The 27160-nt window shown below is 42.3% G+C and overlaps 1 protein-coding gene across 2 annotated transcripts in view; it reads left to right on the top strand.

Annotated features, from left to right (window-relative positions):
• The window catches only part of ttll7 (tubulin tyrosine ligase-like family, member 7), a 163798-nt gene that overhangs the window by 10088 nt on the left and 126550 nt on the right, over positions 1 to 27160 (top strand). For both annotated transcript variants that reach the window (XM_045205294.1, XM_045205295.1), the window contains exons 2-3: positions 18679 to 19013; positions 19645 to 19776. In XM_045205294.1, the coding sequence (XP_045061229.1) occupies positions 18989 to 19013; positions 19645 to 19776 (157 nt within the window). In that variant the 5' untranslated portion in view covers positions 18679 to 18988. The remainder of the gene's footprint in view (positions 1 to 18678; positions 19014 to 19644; positions 19777 to 27160) is intronic.

The following is a 27160-nucleotide window of genomic DNA, read 5'->3' on the forward strand; positions in this document are numbered from 1 at the left end:
CAGCATGACAACGGCCCGAAACACACAGCCAGGGCAACTAAGGAGTGGCTCCGTAAGAAGCATCTCAAGGTCCTGGAGTGGCCTAGCCAGTCTCCAGACCTGAACCCAATAGAACATCTTTGGAGGGAGCTGAAAGTCCATATTGCCCAGCGACAGCCCCGAAACCTGAAGGATCTGGAGAAGGTCTGTATGGAGGAGTGGGCCAAAATCCCTGCTGCAGTGTGTGCAAACCTGGTCAAGACCTACAGGAAACGTATGATCTCTGTAATTGCAAACAACGGTTTCTGTACCAAATATTAAGTTCTGCTTTTCTGATGTATCAAATACTTATGTCATGCAATAAAATGCAAATTAATTACTTAAAAATCATACAATGTGACCTCTACATGCTTTGTAAGTAGGAAAACCTGCAAAATCGGCAGTGTATCAAATACTTGTTCTCCCCACTGTATATTTAACTATAAGCTCCCTCAGTCGAGCAGTGAATTTCAAACACATATTCAACCACAACAACCAGGGAGGCTTTCCAATGCCTCGCTAAGAAGGCAGCTATTGGTAGATGGTGAAGTTGTTAATATCACTTTGATGGTGTATCAATACACCCAGTCACTACAAAGATACAGGTATCCTTCCTAACTCAGTTGCCGGAGAGGAAGGAAACCGCTCAGGAATTTCACCATGAGGCCAATGGTGACTTTAAAACAGTTACAGAGTTTAATGGCTGTGATAGTAGAAACCTGAGGATGGATCAACAACATTGTAGTTACCCCAAAATACTAACCTAATTACACAATGAAAAGAAGGAAGCCTGTACAAAATAAAAACAATCCAAAACATGCATCCTCTTTGTAATAAGGCACTAAAGTAAAACTGCAAAAAATGTGGCTTAGTTACAGTTTTGACTTAAAGCTGCAATATGTAACTTTTTGGGCGACCCAACTAAATTCACATAGAAATGTGAGTTTTATAGATATGTCATTCTCATTTAAAGCAAGTCTAAGAAGCGGTAGATCTGTTCAATGTGCGTTATTTCTATGCTTCCTATTCTTAAGTTTTGTTTTTGAGTCTTTTACTTTTGGCTTTGTACACCAGCTTCAAACTGCTGAAAATATAATATTTTTGATTATGGAAAATACATTTCACAGCGGTTTAGATGGTTCAATGCAGGGCTTGACAAGTGGGGCTGATATTTTACTTGTCCAATAGCTACAAATATTTGTCAGAAACTGAAGATTCTGTAGTAGTTAAAAAAATATATTGACAGATGCGATTTGATAATTATTGTTACTTTTTAATAAGAGTGGACAACCCCTGACTCTCCAACAATATGGAAACTATAACAAACTGAATCTGAATACAATAAATTACATCAGTGACATCAGTGAATTCATTGATGTACGAAAAATGTATGCACAAAAAATGTATGCACTCACTACTGTAAGTCGCTCTGGATAAGAGCGTTTGCTAAATGACTAAAATGTAATTTCCATTTTCCCTTGTGTGGCAGAATTTGATTAATTACTGTATAATACGGATTAGAATAATAACCTATGCCAGGCTAATTAAAGCTGCTGGTTACCATAGCGGCATACATAGATAAAGAGATAGATCTCAAATGCAGTATTAGAGAACTTAGGAGATAGGAATCCCATTAGGCAATGAATGCCAAAACCAGCAGACTGTCGACCAATCGCTTTCACGTTGTCATGCTGCGTTATGCGGATGCTAAGCTAATCGTCACGCAATTCAAGCTAATGTTGGGTTTTTGAGCTAGCGCCCAATTCACTCCTTGAAGGAGAGCTCTCCTTGTCCCAGAATCGCCTAGAATGCACCATTGACGACGCATGGGCAACGTGCACATTGGCCGTTAATGTGATTCCATAGAATCTCCCCAAAAGTATCTCTGGTTAGATGTAGTTTCGCTAGCCAATGCTAACTAGCGTTAGTGCAATATCGCTAGTGAGCAATTGCGCTAATGCTAGTTATCAACTATCTTCAAACTGCATGCAGACATAAAAATGTTATCCACAAGTTCATCTGACTGTGGGGAAGTAGATAAAGGGCTTTATTGCCAAAATCCCGAACTATCCCTGCATAGCTAGCTTATCAATGTAACCTGTTGGTGGCTAATTGACTGGAAAGTAACATTAGCCTGCCTTTTATGCTAACGTTAGCTGTCTAACTTGGCTGTATAGATAGCCAGTCAGTCGGTACCGGGTTGCTAAATTCAACATTCGCTAGAACAGTTAAAACTATTTTGATTAACTTACATGTCTGCAATACTGGGGAAATCCTGACATGTTGAGCAGTACATGACATCTCCCTCTGTGTCGACATGTCGAACCCATGGAAACTCTTCTTTCCCGGTCGGAATACATTTTATTATCCTTTTTCCTTGTATGCTGCCTTTTTAGCAGCTGGTTCAAGGTTTGGTAGTGGTGGTGGACAATGGGGTGCTTTCCTGGTGCCTGACCAGATTTCGGTGCTTGTAAAAACATATTTTATTAGATTGCTATCGCCTGCTCTCCATCTCCCAGAGATAACACTGGCAAGAGAGTAGGCTACACACATTTGAAAACGGAGGTAAAACCGCAGGCACACACACACAGGATACGTGATGAAAGAGAGACTTCAGAAGAGCCACTCCAACTCGCAGCTCAGTTCATTTCACCCAATCTCTGTAGGCTACTTGCAGCGCACTGATAAACAAGTGTCTCCGTGCAGAGATTGGGAGTTGACAGTGCGCAACACATTCGCATCTTCAGGACACTTTGATTCCAGTTGATCAGATTAATTGTTAGACATGTTTGTGTGATTATGTTTTACCGACAAGCTCAGTCTATATTCTCCTTGTCCGGCAATTTTTTTCCTTGTCCCGGGCAAGCGGACAAGCGTTAATGTCGAGGCCTGCAATGATTCTCTAAACTATACTTGTTTTGTCACATAAACTGAAATTAAGCGAACTATTAGAATTTTAGCAACCAGGAAATCGCGGAGCGATTTCTGCATAGTGCATCTTTAAATCGGCTTTAAAATCTATGGCAAGACATGAAAATGGCTGTCTAGCAATGATCAACAACCAACTTGACAGAGCTTGAAGAATTTAAAAAAGAATAATGTGCAAATAGTGTACAATCCAGGTGTGCAAATAGTGTACAATCCAGGTGTGCAAAGGTCGAGAAAATTACAATTACAGGCATTCAGATAGTATTCCCGACCCCTTAACTTTTTCCACATTTTGTTACGTTAAAGCCTAAATTGTTTTTTCCCCTCATCAATCTACACACAATACCCCATAGTGACAAAGCAAAAACAGTTTTTTTATTCCCCCCCCCCCCAAAATCTATTAAAAATAAAAAACGGAAATATTACATTTACATAAGTATTCAGACCCTTTACTCAGTACTTTGTTGAAGCACCTTTGGCAGCGATTACAGCCTTGAGTCTCCTAAGAATGATGCTACATGCTTGGCAGACCTGTATTTGGAGAGTTTCTCCCATTCTTCTCTGCAGATCCTCTCAAGCTCTGTCAGGTTAGATGCACAGCTATTTTCAGGTCTATGCAGAGATGTTCGATCAGGTTCAAGTCCGGGCTCTGGCTGGGCCACTCAAGGAAATTCAGAGACTTGTCCCAAAGCCACTTCTGCGTTTTCTTGGCTGTGTGCTTAGGGTCTTTGTCCTGTTGAAAGGTGAACCTTCGCCCCAGTCTGAGGTCCTTAGCGCTCTGGAGCAGGTTTTCATCAAGGATCTCTCTGTACTTTGCTCCGTTCATCTTTCCCTCAATCCTGACTAGTCTTGCAGTCCCTGCCGCTGAAAAACATCCCCACAGCATGAGGCTGCCACCACCATGCTTCACCGTAGGGATGGTGCCAGGTTTTCTCCAGACATGACGCTTGGCATTCAGGCCAAAAAGTTCAATCTTGGTTTCATCAGACCAGATAATCTTGTTTCTCATGGTCTGAGTCCTTTAGGTGCATTTTGGCAAACTCCAAGCGGGCTGTCATGTGCCTTCTACTGAGGAGTGGCTTCCGTCTGGCCACTACCATACAGGCCTGATTGGTGGAGTGCTGCAGAGATGGTTGTCCTTCTGGAAGGTTCTCCCATCTCCACAGAGAAACTCTGGAGCTCTGTCAGAGTGAGCATCGGGTTCTTGGTCACCTCCCTGACCAAGGCCCTTCTCCCCCGATTGCTCAGTTTGGCCGGGCGGCCAGCTCTAGGAAGAGTCTTGGTGGTTCCAAACTTCTTCCATTTAAGAATGATGGAGGCCACTGTGTTCTTGGGGACCTTCAATGCTGCAGACATTTATTGGTACCCTTCCCCAGATCTGTTCCTCGACACAATCCTGTCTTGGAGCTTTACGGCAATTCCTTTGACCTCATGGCTTGGTTTTTGCTCTGACATGTACTGTCAACTGTGGGACCTTATGTAGACAGGTGTGTGCCTTTCCAAATCATGTCCAATCAAATCAATTTACCACAGGTGGACTCCAATCAAGTTGTAGAAACATCTCAAGGATGATCAATGAAAACAGGATGCACCTGAGCTCCATTTCGAGTCTCATAGCAAAGGGTCTGAATACTTGTGTAAATAAGGTATTTATGTATTTTAATTTTTTGGAAATGTGCTAACTTTTTTGAAAAACCTGTTTTTAGAAATACCACTGGGTATTGTGTGTAGATTGATGAGGATTTTATTTAATTGAATCCATTTTAAAATAAGGCTGTAACGTAACAAAATTTGGAAAAGTCAAGGTGTCTGAAAATGTAAATCCATTTTAATCCCACTTTGTAACACAACAAAATGTAAAAACGTCAAGGGGTGTGAATACTTTCTGAAGGCACTCTACTGTCTTTGCCCTTTTTAAATGGCTATAGGTACCCAGAGGTCTCATGAATGCTGAAGTGGCAGGGCCAGAGAGTACCACATGTACAGGAAAGACCTGGCTGATGTCTGCTAAACCCCCTTCCTCCAACATTACTTTAAAGCCCTACTCCGTAATTTGAACAACAACAAAATGGCATGCCCGCCTTGGTTTGCAGTAAAGCTGAGGGATGGGGATTGATGGACAGTCCATGAGGTGACCACCATGATAGTTTTAACCATATTTTTTAAGCTATGTGTTTGTTTACAATGACATCGTTCATAAACAAAAACAACAAGCATTTGGTTATGATAGAGTTAGGCTAGACAGTTGAACTAAACTCATGAAGCATTTAGGGATATTCTTCAAGAATCAATGGGTAGGCTAGGCCAATATGATCAAGAACAGCTGTAAATATCAGAGGCTGGACCAAGTCACTATTATTCGAGTCACAAGTAAGTCTCAAGTCACAAGGTTCAAGTCTCAAGTTGAGTCCCAAGTAGAACGGGTTGAGTCTCGAGTCAAGTCCAAGTTGTGTATTCTAAGAGCAAGTATGAAGTCAAGTAAAAAAAAATCTATACATGCAATGACTTGTTCAACTACAAATCTTTGTCTATTTATTGAGGCTATCAAAAAAGCCCTTTTCATTATTTGGTCTACAACAAATGTTGATTATGTAATAACTAATTTTAACAACAAATTCAAAATGCAAGCTTCATAAGTAAATTATCACTTTCATGCCAAAAAAAAACAGTAGGCCTATGCTAGTAATTGTTGCTTGATGCCGCATTGCTGGTGAGCTTGCGAAGTAAACGGTTAATATTCTTGATCACCTAATTGTTTTGGAGCTTCATATTAATTTATGGCAATCCTCTCTCCCTACAATTTGACGTTTGCGCTGTACCCAATCCTATAGCTGTACAGCAAATCAGCAATCTGTTCGCTAGCTCAGTGGCTTTAAAACTTTTTGACCTCAGACACCCAAAAAGGAGCTTGCGACCCCAGCGCAAGCACATGCACTCGCGCACAGGGCGAACATGCACGTACAATCGCTGCGCAAATGTAGCCTGTCATTACAGCCATAAATGGTGATGCATTTTCTAAATGCAAGACACAGAAATAAACTGTTTTACATCAGCATTTTGAGCTGAAAGTAATTCATGTTAGCAGTCAATATCGACTACAGATATCATGTCCCATTGACACTTCTCTGGAGTCCAGAGCAAGCACGATCTTACGGCCTGCTGGTCGGATGGAAAGCATGATCTGTCTGTAGACTTTTTCTTCCAGAATAAACAAATATCGTTATTCATTCACCAGAATATGTTACATCTTCATCACATAAGTATTTAAGGTAGTGCGATGTTACAGCTATCTTTAGACATATAGCCAGTACCACCACTGAGGTATATAATAATAACCCACCCAAACTTGGCCTAAATGAAAATGATCAATGAAATCACCAGGTAGCCTTTTGTGGCAAAGATGCGTCTGTAGCAGATTGCTTAACGGTACTTTATATGGATAATATTAATGTAGGTAGGCATAGGCTACTCTGTTGTTGCCAGGCAAAACTAGAGAACATTAAACAAACACTTTCTGGTCACTAATCTGGATATGTGCACCTGCCTTTGCGCGCCAATGCTGATGACTGGCCATTGGTCAAAAGTCAAGACACACAAATGTATGGTTCTGAAGCACAGATTATATGTTTTTGAAACAAGAATTTGGTGCAATGGCGTAGGCCTATGTTCTGTTAGTGACTGCGCTAGCTCAAGGCTCGAGTCCAAGTGATGTGACTCGAGTCCACACCTCTGGTAAATATCACAGAGTGGGCCTTTAAGTGGTGTTCTCAGACCCCTCTATTGATTCCACGTTCTGCTTTGAAAACAAGTTTTCATGTGTAGGCAGACATGCGTAAATCCTCTGGGGAGATCCTTTTTAGCTTTGAAGCGTCTTTGTAAACACAGTGTTGTGACGCTATTGTGTGCCTCAGACTTTTATGAAGACAGTTTAAGTATTCAACCTTTGCTCTGTCTTTTTAGATCCTTCTTGTACGGGGAGATGAGAAATGTTTTGAATCAGTAGGCTGTTTGAAATGAAGACATGACCTATCTGTTTTATGTATTCTACAATGTGTGATAGAAAACGGTAAGCCTTCCTGTCTTGAATAAGACGTGAGCCATTGTTTTCATAAAATGAACATGACCAGCAGAGAACAGTGTCTAGGGCTTGCTGATGGGGAGCCAGAGTAGCACGTTACTGCGACAGACCAACAAACACACATTTGTTGTGAATGAGGGATGGTGAATGGAGAAGTGGATAGAGGAACTGGCCTTGACAATGACTCCTTAATTCATCGGGCATTAGAGGGTGGGTATGGGCATGAGCTCACTCTGGCTCAGCGTCCATAGAAACTCAGTCATTCAGCATGGCAGTGCCACCTTTCTGTGTCCCTCTGCCGGCGAAAGAGTGTTCTGAAGGTTGTGGAGGATAAGCAAGCACATAAATCATGTTGTCCAGAAAATAAATAAAATAGAAGCCAATAATGTGATAATCATTTAAATGGTATAGTATAATTTTTGTAGGGCTATACTCAATAAAATGACAATCATCTGGTTAAAAAAATATGTGTAAAAAAAATGGGGTAATATGCTCTGAATTGACGTAGAATCTTTCTTTGGTACCATTCTATTAGCTTACAGGCCTAGCTCATTTATAATAGTTTACTCTGCATAATAGCACAGTCTAGCCTAAATATGATGCAAGTAGTCCCTCTTGTGGTTGTTCATGCAATTACCAACCCGTGAGGCAACCTCAGAGACAGATAGAAGAGCAGATAGACAGAGGCAAAGTCAAACAGACAGAGAAACCGAGCAAGAGAGGGGCTGGATTATGAAAGCAGACTAGGCTGATAGATAGCCTAATAGACACTATTCTCTTTCTTTAGCAGATTAACCATGCCATTTCATGACATAACAGTAGAAAAGAGGTGCTGCCATTTAACCCAGGACTTGTCCTTGACCTGCTTATGGGTTGCTTATTCCTTGGAATAAATAAGTAGGCTAGGTCTATGTCAAAGAAGAGAAAATGTCCTGGGCTGCACATTACCGAAGCATTCTGATTGTAACTTGTAATAGAATCCGATTTTTATTGAATTAAACTATTATTCTTTCACATGTACCCTCTTCATACAAATGAGGAGACTCCTGCACATTTCTAGTGCTTACTTGTAAATCTTTCTACAGTACTTTACACCTGCCCCCTAGTCTCTCCAGCCCATCCCCCTACTGTCTAGGGAGAGAGCCCAGCCATTTGGGACTCTTATTATTGTTAGGGTCAGCTGTGGGTTCACACAATAGCAGATGCATACAGTAACAGACGCATACAGACAGATGCATACAGTAGCATATTAATAGATGAGTTTGAACTCCCTGGGGAGAGCTGGAGTGGAGAGCTGGAGTTTGTCTGTCCGTCCGCCTGCCCGCCCGCCTGTCCATCTGTCTGTCCGTCCGTCCGTCCATCTGCCTGCCTGTCTCTCCTGCCTGTCTATTAGGCTAGTGGCCAATCCTCAAAAAGGGATTTATTTTTTGAGAAACCCCTACCCGAGGTAGAACAAAACACAACCATGTATTTTCATACCTTTTATGTCTCCCAAATATGAAATGGATGATTGTGTAAAAATATTTTATAGCAAAAGTGGTTAAGTTCATAGATATTGTGACACAACTCCTAAAATCATTTTTTCAGTCAAAGATTCCTCTGTGGATTTTATTTTATTTGTGTACTGTTCTTATGACCTGTACTCAAGACTATTTTTGTACAATTCAACTATGTTGGGAATCCAATATGCCTGCCATAATTACACTCAAACACCTTTGTCTGGATATAGAAAAGGCAGCAGACCCAAGGATTCTAAGTCACAAGCCTCTTTGAGGATCAATGAGGCAACTCGGAGGCTCCAACGAAAGGAAAGAGAATCCAACACTGGACTCTGACACCCTCTCCCTAGGTCTGCAACTTGCCCCCACTGTGGTATAACTTGTGCCTCCAGGATTGGGCTCTTAAGTCACCTCCTTATCATTTTAGAATTGAGCTTTGATTCATGGTTACTCCGATATGGCTGCCTGCATCCAACATGACTTTCCGCTGGCTCACTGCATTCGTGATGCACGTTGGGAGTGTTCCGGTTCACTCTTATGCTGTTCAGGTTGAGCTGGCACATTGCTTTTTCCAGAAAATCATGTTCACTATCCTGGCTGTCTGCACTGGAGTTGCTGTATATGTTGACTTGGTGACATTATGGTGTATGGGGAGAATGCAACCACACATGATGACAAGCACATAAGGCAGGTGTTCACTACAATGAACCAAGACAACCTGACACTAATTGACAAGAAATGCCATCAACTTAGTGGGCCTTCACATGTCATAGGAATTGCAGCACTCCAATGTCAATGCCATCCTGAATCTCCCAGAACTGTCCTTGATAGGCCCACTCCACCTTCAGTCCTCCCCTCTGGCAGTTACTACAGACAGAGACCATGGAACTGGACTGCCACATGTCAGTAGGCCATTCAACAGTCAACATTCCATCTGGAAAGTACTGGTGTGCATTGACATCATACAGTAAGGGAAAAAAGTATTTGATCCCCTGATGATTTTGTACGTTTGCCCACTGACGAAGACACGATCAGTCTATAATTTTAATGGTAGGTTTATTTGAACAGTGAGAGACAGAATAACAACAAAAAAATCCAGAAAAACGCATGTAAAAAATGTTATAAATTGATTTGCATTTTAATGAGGAGCTCAGCTGGTAGAGCACAGCGCTTGTAACGCCAGGGTAGTGGGTTTGATCCCCGGGACCACCCATACACAAAAATGTATGCACACATGACTGTAAGTCGCTTTGGATAAAAGCGTCTGCTAAATGGCATATTATTATTATTATTATTATCATCCTACCAGACTTCCAAAGGAATATGTAGGACAGGGTTCTTCAATTCCGGTCCTGGAGGGCCGAAACACTTCTGTTTTTTATTTCGACCTGGTAGTTAATTGCACTCACCTGGTGTCCCAGGTCTGAATTAGCCCCTGATTAGAAGGAGAGGATGAAAAACAGAGGTGTTTCGGCCCTCCAGGACCGGAATTGAAGAACCCTGATGTAGGATGTGACCTGCAGGACTTCTGCCACATTCAACATTTAAAAAATCCAGCCACAGGTCAATTAGGCGTTGGAAAGATCTATGGGCCGGTCTGTTTGTGAGAGCCCTTTCACAGACTGTCCTTCACAACCAGACAACTAACCATTCCACTATGGAGCATCCCCTGCATCATTCAGGCTGAGATAACATTCCAATTAGTCAATGGGTCTCGCTGCAAGCTGCATCTCCTGAGTGTCTGCACCCAACTGTTGTAGAATTGGAAACTAATCCCCACACAGCCCCAATACCCCACCAGTCATACAGGAAGGATACTGCCCTTGTTGCTGCAGCTTGCCCAGAATGGCCAGTTAGCAGTGTAACCTGGTCAGGCCCCAAGAACAACAACCACCACTGGCTACTCTGTCTCCTCACCCTGTTAGGACACATTCATGTTTTGGTCACCTTAAAGACTTTGAATCAACCTTGCATACTTATACTGAACAACAAATATAAACGCAACATGTAAAGTGTTGGTCCCATGTTTCGTGAGCTGAAATAAAAGATCCCAGAAATGTTCCATACGCACAAAAATCATATTTATCTCAAATTTTGTGCACAAATTAGTTTACATCCCTGTTAGTGAGTATTTCTCCTTTACCAAGACAATCCATCCACCTGACAGGTGTGGCATATCAAGAAGCTGATTAAACAGCATAATCATTACACAGGTGCACCTTGTGCTGGAGACAATAAAAGGCCACTCTAAAATATGCAGTTTTGTCACACAAACCAATGCCACAGATGTCTCAAGTTTTGAGGGAGCATGCAATTGGCATGCTGACTGCAGGAATGTCCACCAGAGCTGTTGACAGAGAATGTAATGTTCTCTACCAGAAGCCACCTCCAATTTTTGTTGTAGAGAATTTGGCAGTACGTCCAACTGGCCTCACATCCGCAGACCACGTGTATGGGCGAGCGGTTTGCTAATGTCAACGTTGTGAACAGAGTTCCCAATGGTGGGGTTATGGTATGGGCAGGCATAAGCTATGGACAATAAACACAATTGCATTTTATCTATGGCAATTTGAATGCACAGAGATACCGTGACGAGATCCTGAGTCCCATTGTCGTGCCATTCATCCGCTGCCATCACCTGGAAGCTGAAAATATATGAGGCAAATGGTGGTCACCAGATACTGACTGGTTTTCTGATCCACACCCATACCTTTCTTTTAAGGTATCTGTGACCAACAGATGCATATCTGTATTCCCAGTCATGTGAAATCCATAGATTAGAGCCTAATTAATTTATTTCAATTGACTGATTTCCTTATATGAACTGTAACTCAGTAAAATCTTTGAAATTGTTGCATGTTGCGTTTTATATTTTTGTTCAGTGTAGTTTCAGTGGGGGAAAATAGGGAAACGTTGTTGATATGTTGTAATTGTGTGAATGAGATTTGGACATCAGCTTTTCAATGTGTGTTATTTGTCTTCAGGTATTCAAACTCAACCGAGGCATGGCAGTGCCACTCATAGTCCTAGATCAGGATTTCCGGTAGCCGGTAATAGCCGGCTTTTGGCCAAAAATAAATAAATGAAAAAGCAGTAAAAATAAAATCGCCGCCGGCCAATTGTCCGGGAGAAAAATATAATCCCATTGCAGTGGCGGCTCCTGAAAAAATTCTCAGGGGGGGCAATTTTTCTGATGATTTAGGTGACCTACACACATTTAAAAAAAGATATGTCCAGCAACAACATGAAGACAGGGGCAGCATATACGTCAATACTGATATACACATTACTTGCTTCAAAAAGGCCTCATGGTTGAATTGGAAATATGTGCACCTGAGCATAATTCACAACAAGCAAGCAGGAGCTTTTGATAGAGGCTACTGAAAACATTGATGCAAGTTATTGGTAATAAGACATTTTTATAGACTTCCATATTCTGCCCTCTTGTATAGATTTGTGAAAATGAACAGTGATAGACATTTTGCCTGAAAACAGAATTTGAAAATAATTTCTAGAGAAGGTAAACACAGCTATCTGTATGGCTTTGTAAAAATGAACAACCATATTCTGGCCAATTGTATAGATTTGTAAATATGATGATGTCTCCTTTCATGCATACATTTTCAAATAAAGCTCTGCTTTGAGAAAGATCGAATGATATTGTTTAATCTTACCTTATGGCCTGCACACTGCTTGTGAAGCTGTCGAGGGCACGTTTGATGAAGACAGCATCGATGTCCTTCTTCTGTAGCTTCTGGTACAGAATGTCGACGTGGGGCATGATTTTGTGAAAAAGCCCCAGGAAAAAAATAAAATCTTCTTGCTATCTATGTACCTCAGCACAAGCACCAGCTGTGTCTGTGTAGAAACGTCCGTGGTCTCGTCAGCTTGGATAGCTACGAAGTTCGCCGACTTCACCTCCTCCACAATATGTTCCGTCATGACCGCTAGCATACACTCCAGTAGCTCGTTTTGAATGGTCTTTGATGTGCCCTTGAAAACTTTAGCATTTTTAAGATGGTCATCAAACACCTCATCTAATTGTGCCACAAAGTTGACAAGTCCAAGAAAAATACCAGGGTTGGTGGAGCCCTCAGTTTCATCTTTGCCTCGCAAAGCTAACTCAAACACTCCGCAAAACTTCACACACTGGATTAGCCGGCTGAGGATGTGGCGGTTCTTGCTAACCTCATCGTTGTGGCGGCGGACAGCTAGCCTGTATCCCTCATCCAGTTGAGTGGCAATGTTCACTCTCCCCAAAGCAGACAATCTCAAACAGCTATCCATGTGGGTCTTTGACAGCTCATGTTTCTTAATCTTTTCTGAAAGATGGTGCATGTCCGTTACACCAGTCGCTGTCCAAGCGGTGCTGTCTGCCGTGCCGCCTTCAGGGTGAAAGAGTAAGCAGGGGTAGCAGAAGACTGCATTAGCTACATCGCAGCCTGCTAGCCAGGTTTTTCGTTCGTACCAATTTTTGGAAAATCCTCGGGTGTAGGACTTTCCCCCTTTAGTAGAAACCTGTTGAATTATAAAATTTGGTCTGGGAGGTCCTAATTGTTTCGTTGCCAATTTATCTTGATTTGTTCGCAGACAAAAATGAACTTCTTTCAAAGAGACAATCGAGTTGCACTGAACGCTAGCAATCTTGACAGTAGTACGTGAATTGATTGACGCTGCTACCCGCTCTTTTCTTAGTTATGTTCATGGTTATGTTACGTATGACGAAAGCGCGTAAGTGCAAGCCCTCCCGGAACCCATAGAGATTGTATTGAAAGCTCTGATATTTGAAAAAAAAAAGATTTTACATGAGAGTCTGAGAGACTTCTGGGGCGATTTTCAACCTGACTGAAATCGCCCCAAAACGGGCGGGGCCATTTGAAGCACGACTTTAGCCTGATTGGACATTTAGTGGCAGATCAGACGTCTAGATTAGAACACTGAAAACTACTGTTGCCGTGATATAATTGATTAGAAAAAGAATCCCTTCCTTTTCCCGTTTGGCAGTGCGTCGCCCATATCGCCCTAATGAACACACCGCCCCTGTCCCATTGCGAAATAATGCTTTTTAGCCTATTCATTGATTGAAATAATACCAGTGGATGTAGCGCTAGAGCTGCTGATACAGCTCAAACAGCGGTAAGACATTATGAGGCATGTCTTACCTTGCTTCAAAGTAGCCTAGCCAAAATCCAACCAAACGTGCAGGCAAATATTTTATAAAGACCTCCATATGCCATTGAAACTAGCATTTTTCTCATGTTCTATTGGTTTTCAAATCAACTTTCTTTCATTGTCCAGTAAACAAAGGCACAATCCTAGTCATATTAGCAACCCATGCTATTTGTTGCATATTTAGATCTCCCCTCTTTCTAAATTTCTAATGGTTATTTTCATCTATGTCACATGAAACCGCTCACAATGGTGTCTTCCCTCTAATTGCATTATGGAACGAACATTTGCGCATAGCCTGCTGCCATGTGCGCATTGCTGTGCATATAATGTGAAGAAACTATAGTTGTTCAACATTTTATGCTAAACGTTCTGATCTGTTGTATGAGCCTCATTGCTTTTTTTGGGGGGTGGATGTAGCCTAGGCCTACTGGTTGTATGAATTTGGGATCTATCATCCCAGAACTGTCCCAGAGTCTGTTTGGAATAGGCTATTTATTTTTCGCACTGAACGACAAGCTGACCAATAGAATAGGTAAACTATTCTACTATGGGGGATAGTAGATTGACATAGGCTAGTGATTTTGCTGTTTGTTACTCGTCTTGTTGGCTGAGGAAAAGTAAATGTGGGAAGTTATTCTAACAAGTTTCAAGTTTGGGGAAGCACATTTTCACCATAAAAATGCACCTTTATAATAAAGCATTTCATGCATCCTCGCATTTGCAGACTAATGTAAGACAGCCTACTATTCCTAATGTGATGATTAGATTGGATAGCCATAATTTAGGCTAATTATATACACTACCGGTCCAAAGTTTTAGAACACCTACTCATTCAAGGGTTTTTCTTTATTTTTTACTATTTTCTACATTGTACAATAATAGTGAAGACGTCAAAACTATGAAATGACACATATGGAATCATGTAGTAACCAAAAAAGTGTTAAACAAATCAAAATATATTTTATATTTGAGATTCTTCAAATAGCCACCCTTTGCTTTGACAGCTTTGCACACTCTTGTTCTAAAACTTTTGACCGGTAGTGTAACTCAATCACTGTTTGCAAAAAAGACTGTATGTCTTAGGCTATAAGCTATATCAGATAGCCTACATTTCTTCTCCTTTCTTTGCACATAATTTTTTTTGCCTTTTTATAAACACATTTCATACAATTCTACTACACTATACAGTATATGACTGGAGACATGTTGGCCATTTTTCTTTTACGACAAATGTTACAGGGTAGCCTACTCTGCTGACACTGACAAACAGATAAATAAAAATGACATTGTCTGATCCATATTTTAGGCCTACGAGAAGGGGAGACACAAACACAATGACGTCCATCAAAAAAATTTAATAAAATAACAACGGGGCATTGACCCATTGATAAAGACCGTGAATACGCACACTCACCGGGGACAAATGTCAATGTCAATGTTCAATGTTAGTTTACTTTTCGCTCAATTAAGTTGAACTAAAAGACAGATTGGAGTATTTTCATTCTCTTCTCTTTACAGCAATAGCCATTTGTTTTCCAAACAGTTTTTCTGTGATTTGTATTTAGAAATACTGCTATATGGCTGGCTGGGTCTCTCTGTTTTTCACTGACAGTCGCAACTCAACAATAATCTATTTGGTATTTGCTGCTCGCTCTTCCCAATTTGTGGGCTCTTCTGACTGTAGACTATGCGATTTCAAACAATCCACAAAAACAAAACAAAAAAAGAAGCTAATGATCCTCTGTGGCCAAATCATGCTTTCTGGTGTAGTAGCCTATTTTGAATAATTGTATTTATTTCTGTATAGACAGGAGTAAGCTAATTTGACTATATAATTTTGGCAATTAAATTAAATTAAAAGCTTCCCCTAGCCTTATGGACAGGCCGCCTATGTATTCTAACATCTTCAAATTGCTCATCGGAATTCGGTAAGAATGTCGCACGCCGTTGCATCCGAGTTGCATGTTCTGTAAAGACCAATGACCAAAAACTAAATGTGATTTCTGTCATTCTGAAAACCGTGGGTGGACGCCATAATCAGTTTACGCAACCAATGCATATGGGTCCGTTAAAGTTCTTAAATATCCGGTAAATTAAAATGCTGCTGGTCAAATGTCCAGCGCCACATTTTCCTAACGCAAACTCTTTCCTAGATATACCAAGAGCCTTATGAGACCCTTATAAAGACCGAATAACACAAGGGCAACGTACACTCAGTGGCCAGTTTATTAGGGACACCCATCTTGTACCGGGTCGGACCCCCATTTGTCTCCAGAACAGCCTGAATTCTTTGTGGCATGGAAACGTTGCTCAATTGGTATCAAGGGACCCTACCGTGTGGGTTTCGTCGGACCAGGAGATGTGTTTCCACTCCTCAATTGTCCAGTGTTGGTGATCGCGTGCCCACTGGAGACACTTCTTCTTGTTTTTAGCAGATCGGAGTGGAACTACAGTAGCCCATCTGTAAAAGGACCGATGATTTGTGCGTTCCGAGATGCCGTTCTGCACACCACTGTTGTACTGCGCCAGTTATTTGCAGGTTTGTCTCATTCGACCTCTCATCAACAAGCTGTTTTTGCCCACAGGACTGCTGCAGACTGGATGTTGTTTTGTTTGTTGCACCATTCTTGGTAAACCCTAGACACTGTCGTGCGTGAAAAGCCCAGGAGGCCAGCCGTTTCTGAGATACTGGAACTGTTACGCTCCTGGCACCGATGATCATACCACTCTCAAAGTTGCTTAGGTCACTAGTTTTGCCCATTCTAACGTTCAATCGAACAGTAACTGAATGCCTCGATGCTTGTCTGCCTGCTTTATATAGCAAACCACGGCCACAGGACTCACTCTCTGTAGGCGCGAATCATTTTCGTGAATGGGATGGTGTACCTAATAAACTGTGTGTATATGCAGGCGAAGGTGTTTGAGTGTAATCATGTTTGCAATATTGCATTCAGAATAAAATAGATTTACACCAAAACAGTCTTTATGGGCATGAGTGAAAAAGTGCCTCTCATCTACAAAATTCATATTTACATGTGATTTAACCTCCATCAAATGGTATTATGACAGCCATTTTAGATTTTGGACGCCAAATTGCATTTGACGCAAAATCCATGGTGGCCCCAAAGATCATCTGTGGTGGTCCCTTACTACAAGAGTAGGGGCTAAATATACAAAATCCTTCAAGGAACCTTGGACCCCAAAAAATCAAATTCCGATGTCTGAGCCCACTTGTTTTCCTTAGAGCAGATTACACTAGCCACAACATCAAAAACATGTGCAACTGTATGTATTTTTGTCAGGCAGGATGAAACAGCACTGAATGAGAGCAAATTTGACTTGGGAAGTTGTCTATTAATCAGCTACCAAAAAGTAAAGCTTACATTCATCATAAATATTCATAGTTGACATTTCCGCCTATTGTATATCTGTGTTTACAGGTCTATATTTCCAAGATGCATTAAGATATCCTAATGCTGTTTGTTTGTGTATGTAGGGTAGACAACGGACTACTTCTTTTCAAACTTTTCAATTTTTTTTTGCAATATCAGAGCTTGCAATATTGGGTTACATGAGCTTTTGCGGCCCATCTACCCTCCAGCCAGTTATGATTCTGCACTTTTTGAGTGGGTGTGTGTCACAATATCTATCAATTTAACCACTTTTGCAGTAAAATATTTTTACACAACCATTCATTTCATATATGGGAGACATTAGGAGTATTAACAAACATGGTAGTGTTTTGTTCTACATTGGGTAGGGGTATCAAAAAAATGTGGGGGCCTTGGCACTAGCCTATATCTGCCTGGGGCCTCAGGGCCACAGAGGGTTAACATGACACCGGGAGGTGAATGCTCTCTGGCTAACAGTAGGCTACAACACCCAGGGGAGAGGTATTGTCAGCAGTTCAGCACATCCTTTCCCTTGTTGTTGCCCTTTCCCTCTCCCCCGCTACACTCTCTCTATCCTCGCTGTGAATTGTGGGTAGAGAGCACGGCAACCCGTTGTTTGGAAAGAAGTGACCGGGAGTTATTGAGTGATTGAGTAATGTGATTGGATTGTTTTCCCATTTTAATTAATTACGCTGACTTTGATGGAATCAATGGAGCTGTTTTGCTTTAGCTGGCTGGTAGTGTTTGTGTTTCTGTGTGTGTGTGTGTGTGTGTGTGTGTGTGTGTGTGTGTGTGTGTTTGTGTTGTTCGCTCTGTATTGTATAGGCAAATGTATGAATCACTTAAAGAGCATTTCACAATATGACCACTACAGGCTACTGTTGATCTCTACAGTGGCATTTTTGTTGTTGAAATAAATAAGCTATGGTTAATCGAAAAATATACTGTTGATCACATTTGACACCATACTAAATAAGAAAATGAGCTACAGATATTTTGATAGAGTCCTTTTACTCTTCAACAACAGTTGCATCTGATTGTGGTCACTCAAGCCATTAACGGGCACAGATGGCACAAACACGAGACCTGGAGAGAGAGGAGGGACAAGCCTGAAACCCTTTATTTGACAGCCACATTAATATTTAATGACGCTCCCATGCAGCTGTCCTGTATATCGGCTAGTTGTGATTACGGCATTGCATTAATTATTACATGACTGTACGTCTGCTATAGCGCCAGAGGGGTGCAGTATTCAGTCACGCAGCTCCATACAGTGAAGCTCTGTCACTGTGAACTCATTCCAGAGCAACGCTTCGCTATACAGTGCACTACTATGGACCTTATGTGCCCTTGTCAAAAGTACTGCACTACATAGGGAATGAGGTGCCATTTGGGACACAGTGCTTTGTGTCAGATTTATTTATATAGTGTGAGATCTGTGCGAGCTGCACATCAAAAGGATGTCTAGGGCAGCGAAGAGCAAAGCATGCATGGAGCCAAGCAGCAGTTATTGCCCTGAAGCAGTCAGTTTGCTCCTCATCCTCCTCAACCTTGGCTGTAAAAAAAGCCTTCTTCTTCTCTTCCTGCACAGGCACCAGGCACCAGACACCCGACACATCCATCCCTTTCTCTGGTGGCTGGGCTGAATTCTAAGCAGTACCACTCCCCGGTCCCCCCCTCCACCTCCACCCCTCTGCCATCCCCTCCTCACTACCTTCATGACCAGACTGAGGGAAGAGGATAGGCTGGGGCTCAGATGATCCCGCGCCGGGCTGCCGTAACCAAATTTGTCCAGACAGGGAAGACATAAGTAGTGCCTCTGGAGGGCCCTGCTCAGTGTCCCCTCGGCCGCTAGCCTGGCAGAGTGCTCCTTTCCCCCCTTTGATCCCCCGGCCCGTGAGATGCCCTCTCCCCCTGACGATGGAGGTGAGTATGACACCTCTACTCTCCAGGCCTGACATGGCCAATTACCTCATAGAGCTGAGATGCCCTCTTCTCTCTATCTCACACACACACTGGGATGGATGCCTCAATAGCGGGGCCTGACAAAGCCTCAATGTCTAGTATGTATGCACGCCCAGCGCATAATAATAGAAGGGTCACCTCATTTTACATTTTAGTCATTTAGCAGACGCTCTTATCCAGAGCGACTTACAGTTAGTGAGTGCATACATTTTTCATACTGGCCCCCCGTGGGAATCGAACCCACAACCCTGGCGTTGCAAGCGCCATGCTCTACCAACTGAGCTACAGGAGGCCCACCTCCAGCATAACAGAGCAAGGCCTTTTTTATGTCCGTTTGCATCCAGTTGAGTCACAACTGGACTGTAGACAATGGCTGTATGAATATCCAACCAACCAATCACTACATCCTATCCTCCCACCCTGTACTGGGGGTATTGATTAGTTCACACCATAGCAATCCATAGCAAAACGTTTTACAACAGGAAAATGTTTTGCAATGAAAACTAGATTTTCTGCCCGTTTGCTTTCTTTGGTTCCTAGTGAAATCACCCCTGTACTGTAGCTAATCTTGTACTGTGGCTCCCTCCTTCAGAGGATCAAGGACCATCCCCCATGAACGGGCCATCTGCGGGCTCCCACCAGATCAGCGGGAGAAGAAAGGTCTGCACCAAGAAGAAGAAGGGGACCATTACGGCCAACGTGGCTGGCACCAAATATGAAATCGGTACGAGGGAATGTTGTGTTTTGTGTTGTGATGTTAAGTAGCCTTGCACGAGCGGGCCGGAATGGCTCATAGGAGCAGGAGCCTGTGTCATGTTTCTATAGCGTGGGGCAGCTTGATGTACAGGTACACCCCCTGGACAGGACGCTAGTCGATAACAGGGCCTTACCCCCAATCTATCTACTTAATGCTGAGTGCCAAGCAAAGATGCATCGGGTCCCATTTTTACAGTCTTTGGTATGACTCGGCTGGGGATCGAACTCCCAACCCTCCAATCTCAGGGTGGACACGCTAACTACAAGGCCACTGAGTTGTGATTTTAGCTTAATCTTTAAATTGTAGGGAAATGTGTTCATTCAAAGCAAACTGGTGTGATTCTATAGACAGTTCCTCATATTCAGGTGAACTCTTGCTCAGTGGTTGCCTAACGTTTTATGGAGTGAGCCACCTAAAACTGGAGTTTTCTTGTGACTCATCAAGTAAACAAAGCCTATGTTTCTGGCTAGTGTTATCGCTGGCTAGTGTTAAGTCGTGACCCAAAAATAATTGCCCATGACCCAATTGTCGGTCCTGACCCAACATTTGGGACTAACCCCACACTAGTAACTAGATCTCATTGAAATATTGTAAATTCCAATAAATTGTGTATTCATAAGCCACAGTAAATGTAAGGAAAACATTAATTTAATTATCTGATTTGGCTTGGCAGACCATTTGAGCATTGCATTTGTTTTTGAAACTCTAAAAACAAGAACTAATTGAGTCAAGCCTTTGAAAAAATATCCAAGACAGTTCACCCTTGTCAAAGAATAAATACATTCTCAAGTGAAGTAATTTAACCTGGCAGTGGATTTTTCCAAGGAAGGTAAAAGAGCTGAGTAAGCGCTTTTCAAGTATTCTGTAAATTGGGTGATGGTATCTCAGGGGTGAACCCACCACATACTAAAGTATGGAGTCAGCAACACAGAGAGAGGTTGATGGGTAGAGGGATGTTGTGGTGGGTACTGTAGTTGTGAGTCGTGCTGTGAATCTGTTCTCTAGCTGTGCAGAGACTCTCATTCTGGCCATATTGTAGCCATAGCGGGCGTCTAGTGTAGCAAATGAACATGAAGGACCAGATGGACCAAGCATTTCTACTAGAGCTAATCTTGCACCTGTTCAAAATGTATGTCATTAAAGGTAATGATGAAAGATGGAACATAATAGTGGTTGAGCCGTTAAGGCTGCGGCCCTTGGCACATATGCAATCCCCCTGCCTGCGAGGGATCGAATCCTGGCCCCACCGGTCTTTACACTATGTTCTCCCAGCTCATTTCTGTCTATCCCTTTCAATAAAACTGGAAAAATACTTTAATATATATACACTACCATTCAAAAGTTTGGGGTCACTTAGAAATGTCCTTGTTTTCGAAAGAAAAGCAAATGTTTTGTCCATTTTAAAATAACATCAAATTGATCAGCAATACAGTGTAGACATTGTTAATGTTGTAAATGGCTATTGTAGCTGGAAACGGCTGATTTTTTATGGAATATCTACATAGGCGTACAGAGGCCCATTATCAGCAACCATCAGTCCTGTGTTCCAATGGCACATTGTGTTTGCTAATCCAAGTTTATCATTTTAAAAGGCTAATTGATAATTAGAAAACCCTTTTGCAATTATGTTAGCACATCTGAAAACTGTTGTGCTGATTAAAGAAGCAATAAAACTGGCCTTCTTGAGACTAGTTGAGTATCTGGAGCATCAGCAATTGTGGGTTCAATTACAGGCTCAAAATGGCCAGAAACAAATAACTTTCTTCTGAAACTCGTCAGTCTATTCTTGTTCTGAGAAATGAAGGCTATTCTATGCAAGAAATTGCCAAGAAACTGAAGATCTCGTACAACGCTGTGTACTACTCCCGTCACAGAACAGCGCAAACTGGCTCTAACCATTTACTACATTAAAAATGTCCATGCTTCATTGGTCTGTTTCCCTTGCTGGCCCTCTGTTTGCACATGTTAGATAGCCCTCCGACCTGCACCCATTTCCTAGGGTGAAATATGTGTTCCCTTTCTTGCATTGGCTCAAATTTTCGCTTTTTCCACTGATTCTGGGCTTGAGGCCAGCCCTGCTTCGCACCCCAGCCCGACCGACCCAGCCCTTAGAGCCAATCCTTATCCCGAAATTACGGATCTGACTTGCCAACTTCCCTTACCTACCTTGTTCTAACATGCCAGAGGCTGTTCACCTTGGAGACCTGCTGCGGATATGGGTACGGCCTGGCGCGAGATTTACACCCTCTCCCCCGGATTTTCAAGGGCCAGCAAGAGCTCACCGGACACCGCCGGAACCGCAACGCTTTCCAGGGTATTTCTGATCAATTTGATGTTATTTTAATGGACAAAAAATTTGCTTTTCTTTCGAAAACAAGGACATTTCTAAGTGACCCCAATCTTTTGAACGGTAGTGTACAAATTTAAATTTAAAAACAGGATACAGTATACAGTTGGAGATTTTTTCTCATTTTTGTAATGCTCGCCATAGAAATTGATGCCAAAGCTTTACCTAAATAGAGCTGTTGAACTACACCTTACAGTTTAATTTGAACTCCCTACTATATCGAGAGAGACCATACAATAAGAGTTACTGATGGGATTGTATGTCAATCACTGCAGTGGAGCAAAGGGAACAGACAACCCCACATAGTTTTTTGCTTTAGGTTAGCTGAATGCCATTAGACATTCCAGTGTAATTGGACTGTCACAGTCACATTGGAAACATTTGTACTTGTTAAAGTGCAATTACACAACATTAGGTCCAGCATCTTCAGGTTTGCCAAAGCTTTCAAGAAATTAATTAATACGTTGTTTCGTTATGGCATATGAATGTTTAATTAGTCACTGAATAATGAATAGTCAGTCATTGGATTAATGTTTCCAGTGGGATTTGAATACATTATGGGCCATTCATTTCTCTTTTTTGTAAAATAGGTCAGGGGTAAACCTGTGTTCAGATACCTAAGCTAGGTTGCTGGGTTGGATATATTGAATCACTACAAGGCTGCCGGCTAGAGCAGTATGGATGCTGTCTTAATTGGCTTGTCACCTCACCACCATGAACCACACACTGGTACTCTTTAAGGTTATTTAATGAACTGTAGGATGTGGTTCTATAAGCAATAGAAAAAGGACACAATAATATGCAATTAAGACTATAAGATGCATACAGTATAAAGACTTAATCAGCTTAGTAACAAATAAATAACGGAAAAGTGGTGCGTGCATATGTACAGTGAGGGGAAAAAAGTATTTGATCCCCTGCTGATTTTGTACGTTTGCCCACTGACAAAGCAATGATCAGTCTATAATTTTAATGGTAGGTTTATTTTAACAGTGAGAGACAGAATAACAACAAAAAAATCCAGAAAAACGCATGTCAAAAATGTTATAAATTTATTTGCATTTTAATGAGGGAAATAAGTATATGACGCCCTCTCAATCAGAAAGATTTCTGGCTCCCAGGTGTCTTTTATACAGGTAACGAGCTGAGATTAGGAGCACACTCTTAAAGGGACACCTGTCCACAGAAGCAATCAATCAATCAGATTCCAAACTCTCCACAATGGCCAAGACCAAAGAGCTCTCCAAGGATGTCAGGGACAAGATTGTAGACCTACACAAGGCTGGAATGGGCTACAAGACCATCGCCGTGCAGCTTGGTGAGAAGGTGACAACATTTGGTGCGATTATTCACAAATGGAAGAAACACAAAAGACCTGTCAATCTCCCTCTGCCTGGGGATCCACTCACGTCGTGGAGTTGCAATGATCATGAGAACGGTGAGGAATCAGCCCAGAACTACACAGGATCTTGTCAATGATCTCAAGGCAGCTGGGACCATAGTCACCAAGAAAACAATTGGTAACACACTACGCCGTGAAGGACTGAAATCCTGCAGCGCCCGCAAGGTCCCCCTGCTCAAGAAAGCACATATACAGGCCCGTCTGAAGTTTGCCAATGAACATCTGAATGATTCAGAGGAGAACTGGGTGAAAGTGTTGTGGTCAGATGAGACCAAAATGGATCTCTTTGGCATCAACTCAACTCGCCGTGTTTGGAGGAGGAGGAATGCTGCCTATGACCCCAAGAACACCATCCCCACCGTCAAACATGGAGGTGGAAACATTATGCTTTGGGGGTGTTTTTCTGCTAAGGGGACAGGACAACTTCACCGCATCAAAGGGATGATGGACGGGGCCATGTACCGTCAAATCTTGGGTGAGAGCCTCCTTCCCTCAGCCAGGGCATTGAAAATGGGTCGTGGATGGGTATTCCAGCATGACAATGACCCAAAACACACGGACAAGGCAACAAAGGAGTGGCTCAAGAAGAAGCACATTAAGGTCCTGGAGTGGCCTAGCCAGTCTCCAGACCTTAATCCCATAGAAAATCTGTGGAGAGAGCTGAAGGTTCAGCCTCGAAACCTTAATGACTTGGAGAAGATCTGCAAAGGAGTGGGACAAAATCCCTCCTGAGATGTGTGCAAACCTGGTGGCCAACTACAAGAAACGTCTGACCTCTGTGATTGCCAACAAGGGTTTTGCCACCAAGTACTGTCATGTTTTGCAGAGGGGTCAAATACTTATTTCCCTCATTAAAATGCAAATCAATTTATAACATTTTTGACATGCATTTTTCTGGGATTTTTTGTTATTCTGTCTCTCACTGTTCAAATAAACCTACCATTAAAATTATAGACTGATCATGTCTTTGTCAGTGGGCAAACGTACAAAATCAACAGGGGATCAAATACTTTTTTCCCTCACTGTATTCACCCTTTGCTATGAAGCCCCTAAATAAGATCTGGTGCAACCAATTACCTTCAGAAGTCACATAATTAGTTAAATAAAGCCCACCTGTGTGCAATCGAAGTGTCACATGATCTGACACATGATCTCAGTATATACAGTGGGGAAAAAAAGTATTTAGTCAGCCACCAATTGTGCAAGTTCTCCCACTTAAAAAGATGAGAGAGGCCTGTAATTTTCATCATAGGTACACGTCAACTATGACAGACAAAATGAGAAAAAAAAATCTAGAAAATCACATTGTAGAATTTTTAATGAATTTATTGGCATATGATGGTGGAAAATAAGTATTTGGTCAATAACAAAAGTTTCTCAATACTTTGTTATATACCCTTTGTTGGCAATGACACAGGTCAAACATTTTCTGTAAGTCTTCACAAGGTTTTCACACACTGTTGCTGGTATTTTGGCCCATTCCTCCATGCAGATCTCCTCTAGAGCAGTGATGTTTTGGGGCTGTCGCTGGGCAACACAGACTTTCAACTCCCTCCAAAGATTTTCTATGGGGTTGAGATCTGGAGACTGGCTAGGCCACTCCAGGACCTTGAAATGCTTCTTACGAAGCCACTCCTTCGTTGCCCGGGCGGTGTGTTTGGGATCATTGTCATGCTGAAAGACCCAGCCACGTTTCATCATCAATGCCCTTGCTGATGGAAGGAGGGTTTCACTCAAAATCTCACGATACATGGCCCCATTCATTCTTTCCTTTACACGGATCAGTCGTCCTGGTCCCTTTGCAGAAAAACAGCCCCAAAGCATGATGTTTCCAACCCCATGCTTCACAGTAGGTATGGTGTTCTTTGGATGCAACTCAGCATTCTTTGTCCTCCAAACATGACGAGTTGAGTTTTTACCAAAAAAGTTATATTTTGGTTTCATCTGACCATATGACATTCTCCCAATCCTCTTCTGGATCATCCAAATGCACTTCAGACGGGCCTGGACATGTACTGGCTTAAGCAGGGGGACACGTCTCGCACTGCAGGATTTGAGTCCCTGGCGGCGTAGTGTGTTACTGATGGTTGGCTTTGTTACTTTGGTCCCAGCTCTCAGCAGGTCATTCACTAGGTCCCCCGTGTGGTTCTGGGATTTTTGCTCACCGTTCTTGTGATCATTTTGACCCCACGGGGTGAGATCTTGCGTGGAGCCCCAGATCGAGGGAGATTATCAGTGGTCTTGTATGTCTTCCATTTCCTAATAATTGCTCCCACAGTTGATTTCTTCAAACCAAGCTGCTTACCTATTGCAGATTCAGTCTTCCCAGCCTGGTGCAGGTCTACAATTTTGTTTTTGGTGTCCTTTGACAGCTCTTTGGTCTTGGCCATTGTGAAGTTTGGAGTGTGACTGTTTGAGGTTGTGGACAGGTGTCTTTTATACTGATAACAAGTTCAAACAGGTGCCATTAATACAGGTAACGAGTGGAGGACAGAGGAGCCTCTTAAAGAAGTTGTTACAGGTCTGTGAGAGCCAGAAATCTTGTTTGTTTGTAGGTGACCAAATACTTATTTTCCACCATAATTTGCAAATAAATTCATTAAAAAATCCTACAATGGGATTTTCTGGATTTTTTTTCTCAATTTGTCTGTCATAGTTGACGTGTACCTATGATGAAAATTACAGGCCTCTCTCATCTTTTTGAGTGGGAGAACTTGCACAATTGGTGGCTGACTAAATACTTTTTTCCCCCACTGTATACACATGTTCTGAAAGGCCCCAGAGTCTGCAACACCACTAAGCAAGGGGCACCACCAAGCAAGCGGCACCATGAAGACCAGGGAGCTCTCCAATCAGGTCAGGGACAAAGTTGTGGAGAAGTACAGATCAGGGTTGGGTTATACATTTTGACCATCCCACGGTGCACCATTTAAATCCATTATTAAAAATTGGAAAGAATATGGCACCACAACAATCCTGCCAAGAGAGGGCCACCCACCAAATCTCACGGACCAGGCAAGGAGGGAATTAATCAGAGAGGCAACAAAGAGACCAAAGATAATTCTGAAGGAGCTGCAAAGCTCCACAGCGGAGATTGGAGTAGCTGTCCATAGGACCACTTTAAGCCGCACACTCCACAGAGCTGGGCTTTACGGAAGAGTGGCCAGAAAAAAGCCACTGCTTAAAGGAAAAAAATAAGCAAACACTTTTGGTGTTTGCCAAAAGGCATGTGGGAGACTCCCGAAACATATGGAAGAAGGTACTCTGGTCAGATGAGACGAAAATTGAGCTTTTTGGAAAACACTATGTCTGGCACAAACCCAACACCTCTCATCACCCCGAGAACACCATGGTGGTGGCAGCATCATGCTGTGGGGATGTTTTTCATCGGCAGGGACTGTGAAACTGGTCAGAATTGAAGGAATGATGAATGGCGCTAAATACAGGGAAATACTTGAGGGAAACCTGTTTCAGTCTTCCAGAGATTTGAGACTGGGACGGAGGTTCGTTCACCTTCCAGCAGGACAATGACCCTAAGCATACTGCTAAAGCAACACTTGAGTGGTTTAACAGGAAACATTTAAATGTCTTCGAATGGCCTA

Source organism: Coregonus clupeaformis, chromosome 20 (genome assembly GCF_020615455.1).
Source record: "Coregonus clupeaformis isolate EN_2021a chromosome 20, ASM2061545v1, whole genome shotgun sequence".
NCBI classification, from domain to species: Eukaryota; Metazoa; Chordata; class Actinopteri; order Salmoniformes; family Salmonidae; genus Coregonus; species Coregonus clupeaformis.